This window comes from Vicia villosa, unplaced genomic scaffold (assembly GCF_029867415.1).
Source record: "Vicia villosa cultivar HV-30 ecotype Madison, WI unplaced genomic scaffold, Vvil1.0 ctg.000063F_1_1_1, whole genome shotgun sequence".
Classification (NCBI taxonomy): Eukaryota; Viridiplantae; Streptophyta; class Magnoliopsida; order Fabales; family Fabaceae; genus Vicia; species Vicia villosa.
The window spans coordinates 598,593-606,125 of record NW_026704991.1 but is presented as its reverse complement, the minus strand read 5'-3'; the positions used below and the strand labels follow the sequence as shown (position 1 = coordinate 606,125).

The following is a 7,533-nucleotide window of genomic DNA, read 5'->3' as shown; positions in this document are numbered from 1 at the left end:
AAGACATTTTTTAAATTTCAGACGGTGTATGAGAAATTTTGGGATGAATTGAAAAATTGTTATTACTAGGGATGACAACGGGTCGGGTCGGGTGCGTGATTCACACTACCCAAACCCGCACCCGAAATCGGAACCCGAACCCAAATACTGTTCGGATGGCAAAATAACACCCACGCCCGTTGGGTTCGGGTTTTTTCTCCCAAACCCAAACCCGTTACAAAATACATTTTCCTTACAATTTTTCTAAAACTTTCCACAATATTATATATATATAAGCGGGTGTGATTTCGGGTGCGGGTTTCACACTACCCAAACCCGCACCCGAAATATCGGGTGGCACTCGAACCCAAACCCAAACTCAGTCAACTCAAATTTTCAGTTGAGTCGAATTCGGGTGCAGATGGACCCCATTTGAGTCTTCTTGTCATCCCTAGTTATTACGAACTACTTTAAGAAAAGTCTTTGATTCAATTTTATAAAAATAAAATTAAAAGATTGTTTTAAAATAAAAAGTTTCTAATTTTAATTTTTTTTAATCCTTGCACAAGTTAAAGTCACCAAATTATTCGTAAATTCGTAAGGTTCCGTTCGTTTTCAGAAACCTTTTCCCCAAATTCGTATAATTTTGGGGGCTTAACACCCAAACCCTAATCCCCAAATTCCCTGACCTTCTCTTCACTTCATCCACAACAATGGGATCCTCCGCGATGGTTTTAGACCCAAAACCCGTCTCAGAACCGCCACCATCCCTTCCATCATCAAAAGCCGACTACCTTTACGGCGGAGACTCAGCCTCCGACGAAGATGACCTCTACAGCCGCCTTAAATCGCTGCAACGACAACTCGAGTTCATTGACATCCAAGAGGAGTATGTAAAAGACGAGCAGAAGAATCTGAAGCGCGAGCTTCTTCGCGCTCAGGAGGAAGTTAAGAGGATTCAATCTGTTCCACTCGTTATCGGTCAGTTCATGGAGATGGTTGATCAGAACAACGGTATTGTTGGATCAACTACTGGATCTAACTACTATGTGAGGATTCTCAGTACTATCAACCGTGAACTTCTTAAGCCTTCTGCTTCGGTTGCTCTTCATCGACATTCTAATGCACTTGTTGATGTTCTTCCGCCGGAAGCTGATTCCAGTATCTCGCTCCTTAGCCAGTCTGAGAAGCCTGATGTTTCTTACAATGTTAGTTCGTTATGGGTTTCTCAATTGGATTTAGATTACGCTTATTTTTTTATTTTATATAATTACATAATCTAGGGTTTTCCTTATAGAAACTCCTTCAATTACAAATGCAAATGAGGTTTACGCTCTACAAAATTTAGGGTAGTTGCTGCTAAATTTTCACCTGTTTGGGCTTACTCTGAAAATTAAACCATCACTGAAATGTCTGTTTCTTTTTTAAGAAAAAAATGGATACACAAACTGAATATGTATATATGTTAAGACAGAAATGTCCCAGACAGATACCCTTAACAGTGCATGACATTGAAAAGTGTTGAGTTCATTTGGGAGAATTCAAGTGTCTATGTAGCCTGTAATCCTGGATTCTGATGCATGCGGTAACAAATATAGTTCAAACTGTATGCTAAATTATTGATTCTAGGGGGTTGTAGGGAAATTACATTAAGCAGAGAGTATAGGTCATCATTATGTATGAGTGGGAACTTAGACCTTAGGAGCAATGAGATAGTGTCTAATGAGGTAGATGAGAGTTTTCAGTGAAGTTATTATGATCTGTCTGGAAGTCCACTTTATTCTTAGTATGCATTGTTGTCATCTTAAGCTATATTTTTATGTGGCCTGACTATTCTCCCTTTATATGATTTTGATCTTTTTTAGGATATTGGAGGATGTGATATCCAAAAACAGGAAATTCGTGAGGCTGTGGAGTTACCTCTCACACATCACGATTTATACAAGCAAATTGGTATTGATCCTCCTCGAGGTGTTTTACTATATGGCCCCCCTGGAACTGGTAAAACAATGCTTGCCAAAGCTGTTGCTAATCATACCACTGCTGCCTTCATCAGGGTCGTGGGCTCTGAGTTTGTGCAGAAGTATCTTGGCGAGGTATGAATTTGTCATTTGCAGTTGAAGTTATGGTTACAATGTTGTACTTAGTTGTCTCTGTTTGCATTTGAAGATTGTGTGTTTCAGATTCTTAATTTTCAATATTACTGTGCTTCTATATGTATTTTTCTCCTAAAAGGTTTATCATTGATGAATATTTTATTAGGATTACTTGAAAGAAATTTTGTATTAAAGAAAATTAGAATATAGTTATCTTGTAAAAGAGATAAGAAATAAATTGAAGAAAGTTGTACATACATGTAGACTCTGACCACCGAAGAAAATTTATCTTTTATAATCAAGTAAAAGTGATCTGAATTGGTGGTAAATCAGTTTGAGGCCTTGGGAAAAGATATCTTGTTTGTGGATGTGGGAGGGGCTTATCCAGTGTTAACTTCTAGAGGAAGGAGATGATCCACCATTAGCATCAGCCATTGTGTGGAGGCAGAACAACTGTTTTTTGTGCCTAGTACATAGCAATCTGAAAGAAAATAGAATACAAAGTTCTCTCTTATAGAATAGGATAAGACTGAACCAGTATTAGTCTATTAGATGATCTTTGTTCTCTGCAATATAGTGTTTGCCCCTGTTAGGAGTGTGCTTCTTTCCCTTGTGGATCATGAGTTACAGCTGTTCTTAGTGATTTTAGAGGGTTAGTCAGTTGAGTCGTCCCATTTTGATTTATGGTTCCAACAAAATGTAATTAACTTGAGCAAGCTGTTAGCTTCTCTATGCATAGCAGTGTATGGAAGGTATGAAACCTTTATAATAAGAATATCAAAATATGGTCTCAAAATTCTCAAGTTTTCTTTGAGTTTCTTCCACATTATGATAAGAATATCCGAATATGGTCTAGAAAGGGAATTACATTTACTCTTATCTAGTCACTCTTGGCTTTTTCAATTGGAATTCATTAGTATGATTAGTCCTGTCCATGATTTTAACCACTACTCTTCCTTAAGCTTCCAGGGAGTTTCAAAACTCATTGTCTTCATAAAAGAAGAATTAAATTTTGTATCAAAAGTTTACTGCTGCATCTTTTAATATTCTCTGCTATTTACATTTCAGGGTCCACGAATGGTTCGTGATGTATTTCGTCTCGCAAAAGAAAATGCCCCTGCAATTATATTTATTGATGAGGTTGATGCAATAGCCACTGCTAGGTTTGATGCCCAAACTGGAGCTGATAGAGAAGTACAACGTATCCTCATGGAACTTTTGAATCAGGTATCCATATGATTCTCTCAGGTGCTGCATTACTATGTATTGGGATCTACAGATCAATCTTTGATTTAATTCATTATCTCTAGACCTCTGTCTTTTCAATTTGACCACTCTTCCTCTCGTATATTAAATGTTTTCTGATGTTCTGGTTTAACCTCTGTTTTTTCTTCAGATGGATGGATTTGACCAGACAGTGAATGTCAAAGTCATAATGGCAACCAATCGAGCAGACACTTTGGATCCTGCCCTCTTGCGTCCTGGAAGACTTGATCGAAAAATTGAGTTCCCCTTGCCCGATAGACGCCAAAAGAGGCTTGTATTTCAGGCAAGTTTTTCGCATTTCCTTGTTATAATTCTATTTACTATAATTATGTGTCACTATTCCATGCTTATTGTCAATAATAGATCATTTTATATATCCTATGTGAGAAATATCATTTTATTTGCAAACTTTCACTAGATTTATTTTGAACTAATTAATAGTTGCATTTATGTTCTGCTGCTTTCTAGCTAGCCTATTACTTGATGGTTTGCTTGAAACAGGTTTGCACAGCCAAAATGAATTTGAGTGATGAGGTTGACCTGGAGGATTATGTTTCCCGTCCCGACAAAATTAGTGCTGCCGAGGTTTGTGAATATCTAATAATGTTATACACCGATTGAAAATAATGTTAGTCCTATAAAATAAGGAAATATTAGATTGCTTGGACAAACTTTATGTGTGTAAATTAAAGTTGCAACTTTATCACTTAAAACATAGTTGTGAGAAGAAAGACAATAACCAAACTTTATAAAAAGATGCTTGTATTAAATATTTGATGATTGTTGGTGCTGCAGATATCTGCTATTTGTCAAGAGGCGGGAATGCACGCCGTTCGTAAGAATAGATATGTCATACTGCCAAAGGACTTCGAGAAAGGTTATAGGACCAACGTGAAGAAGCCCGATACTGACTTTGAATTTTACAAGTGATGATGAGGGTTTTTTTAATTTGTTTGTGTATGTATGTGCACGATTTATAATATAGCTAAAGGGTACACTTCTAGAGTAATTGTGGGTCATCAATATTCAAGAGAAATGATAATTTATTTGTTTTTGATACTTGCATATTTCTCACAATTCAGATTAATTGACTTACCGATTAGATTTATTGTGTCAACTTAATGTTGAGTACCTGCATGTTTAGTTACTGAACTTTTAGTTTCTGGAAATCAAGTTTCCACAGTTTCAAATAAAACGTGCATGACTAATGCTCGCTTGAAACTGATCAAAACAGTAAAATTTCTTTAAAGTAGTTTATTGCTTTTTTTTTAAAGTATTTTTTCTTGTGAAAATGATATATACTTTTTATTGCCTTTGGATTGACTTCTCTGTTAAGAATACGAAAGTGGGATAAATAAACAAAGATCTATAAGGTGGTTGATTATGTTATTCCTCCGAATCAAGTTAAAGACTTAGGGTTTACTATCACAAGTAATATCCTTACAACCCTTAGGTGATGACAACTAATTCAGAGACATTTAAAGACTCATCAAGAGGTATCAACAAGAAGATAGAGATAGGTGTTGGTGATGAACAAGAAGATAGAGATAGGTGTTGATGATGAAGAACACAAATTTGGTTCTCTCAAGTTTCTTGGCAAAAATGATTTCTAGGTTCTTGGTGAATGCTCCAAGTTTGATCAATTTCATCAATTGATTGATAAACTCACTCTCTTGATTATTTGTTCTACTACAAAAATACATGATGAAGTTTTTCAAGAGATTGTGTTGCAACATGTTTTTTTTATAAGTTCTGCCTCTTCTTTCTTGTGTATTCACTTTCTATGAAACATAGACAAAACTAAAGAGATGAGAGAATTTGGTGCAAGAGGGTGGACACACTAAAATCAATGAGTTTTTTTTTTTATCATATCATAAAGTGATGATTCAAATCAAAGAAACAATAATTTGAATCAAAGGTTTGAAAGGAAGGAATAAGGTTGTGATTTGAGTCATGTGTGTCTTATGATTCGAGTCATGTGATTCGAAACACATTATTCTATGATTAGACTCAAACGAGGTAGAACTAATCTCTAACTTTCACAAGACTTCATGATTCGAGTCGCACTCTGCATGATTCTAATCAAATATTTTTGCAACCTTGATTTAAGCATTCTAACTAGTGATTCAAGTAACACTTAATACATTGATATAAAACACATATCTAGGCTAAAAAAGAAATATTTTCATGGATACAACTACTAAATCAATGAGTGGAGAGGTTCTCAAAGGTACAAAATTAGTTATAGCCTAAGCAAATGAATACAAATTATTTCAAATGAATTACAGGAATGAATTACACCAACAATGCATATTCATATAATTGACAAAGTATAAATACACGGTAAATCAAATAATGCATATACACGCAAATTATCAAATCATAAAAACTAAAAAGATATCGACGATGGCTGCAATTTCAGTCTCCCCCTTTTTGATTTTTGGCAAATTTGAAGATATTATTTGTGATTTGATTTGAGTGATTATTTGAATTTGAAGTAGAATGGAAAAATTTGCGAGTCCGATTGAATCCAATTTTATTGATCAGCTCAACATGATGATAATATACACTTTGAGACTTGAGCACTCATGTTCCCCATGCATTAAACACTTATAGCGCGTAAATATTGATAATATCTTGACAACTTCTCCTCCTTTGACAAATATAAAAAACAGAAGAAAAAAAACACACAACCAAATAACCATGATAAAACAAAAGCCTAGAACGCAATGCCATATACTCAGATCAATCAAGCACTAGAAACTTGCATACATGCATAATCACCACATATGCAATTTTAGAAATTATAAGAGTTGAGAAATATAAGGGATATCATAATAAACATCATATCAACATATCAAAATAATGGTCCAAAATATGCCACAAAATATATGAGATCAACAACAATATGCAAATCAATATCCAAAAACAGTAGAAGATACTAACGTAAGTCTAAAGATAGAAATGATCAAAATGAAAATAAAGTGCATGTGATGGTATGAAATGATGCATGAATGACTAAGGTAAATTAGCGGATGAAGGAGCGGGAGCAACATCATTATCATTAAGGTTGAACATAAGCGTAGAATCTTGAAGATAATCTAAGACACCTTTCAAAGCAGATAACTCAACAAGGATCTTTTCTTTGCTTGCTATTGCTTCTTCTATGATCCTTTCTTCTCTTTCCTTGGTTTCTCTTGCCACTGCATCAATGTGAGACTCTCTAATATGGGAATCCACTAAAATCTTGTTAACCTAAGCATTAAAGTAAGTCTTAGCATCAACAAACATCAAACTATCAAAAGCACAAGAAGGTGTGGATGATGAAAAGTCAATATGATCAGAAGCAACACAATTAGTAGCAGATACAAATTTCTCCCTCTTAGTTGAAAATTCTTTAGGCAATTCAATCTTATCATCATAAACATACCTGCCAAAATTGTGTAGATAGCAACAGACACCCTTCTTATCCTGAAAGTACCTCATCAACTTAGTCACAATTGAATCAACAAGTTTTGGAGCTTCAATCAAATCTTCTTCGGTGGAAGTGATACCATTCAGTTCCCAAAATAATTTGAATAAAAGATGAGAAGAATAAATACCACTTGGGAGAACTCCTACAGTACTCAATTTTGTCCAAAATAAACTTAACGCAATCACATTAATCAGGCTTCTGGAGAACCCACATTAAAAACAAATCATAATCACTAGCCCTTGCCCAATTACGGGGCTTGTGAAACAGAATTTTCACAACAATCCAGTGCATAATCCTCTTTTAAAAATTAACTTGACTAGTGAGAAAATTAACCATGTCCAAACATTCTTTATAAATATATTTCAAAATGAGCTTAACAAAGTCTTCCCTAACAAAACTAAATGAATTTGAAATGCAGATTTCATTTCCCTTAGATTATAATCCAGAATGATGCTTAAAATCACTAAGAGTCAACTTAATGACTTTGTCACGAAAGACACATTCAATACCGTTACCTAATACCTTAAAATTGCAGTAGAAAGTCATAGCATGGTAAAGGTTAAACTTCCTATTCAGTCCAATAAATTTCAAAAGCTTTTGGTGCTTAAAAGGTTTCATAAAGTTTAATTTAAATTTAGACTCAACATACTTGTTCACAAAGTATTAAACCTCAATAGATTTACTAAGAAATAATTTGACATACCTCTTAAGCTTGCC

General features: G+C 34.6%; 1 protein-coding gene across 1 annotated transcript; it reads left to right on the top strand.

The window, feature by feature from the left end:
• Positions 1–564: 564 nt before the first annotated feature.
• Positions 565–4,472, top strand: LOC131623415 (26S proteasome regulatory subunit 6B homolog). The gene is made up of 6 exons (XM_058894426.1): positions 565–1,187; positions 1,845–2,075; positions 3,144–3,302; positions 3,472–3,624; positions 3,843–3,926; positions 4,137–4,472. Exons 1-6 carry the CDS (start codon positions 693–695, stop codon positions 4,269–4,271), a joined length of 1,257 nt encoding a protein of 418 aa, XP_058750409.1. The 5' UTR covers positions 565–692; the 3' UTR covers positions 4,272–4,472.
• Positions 4,473–7,533: the final 3,061 nt, after the last annotated feature.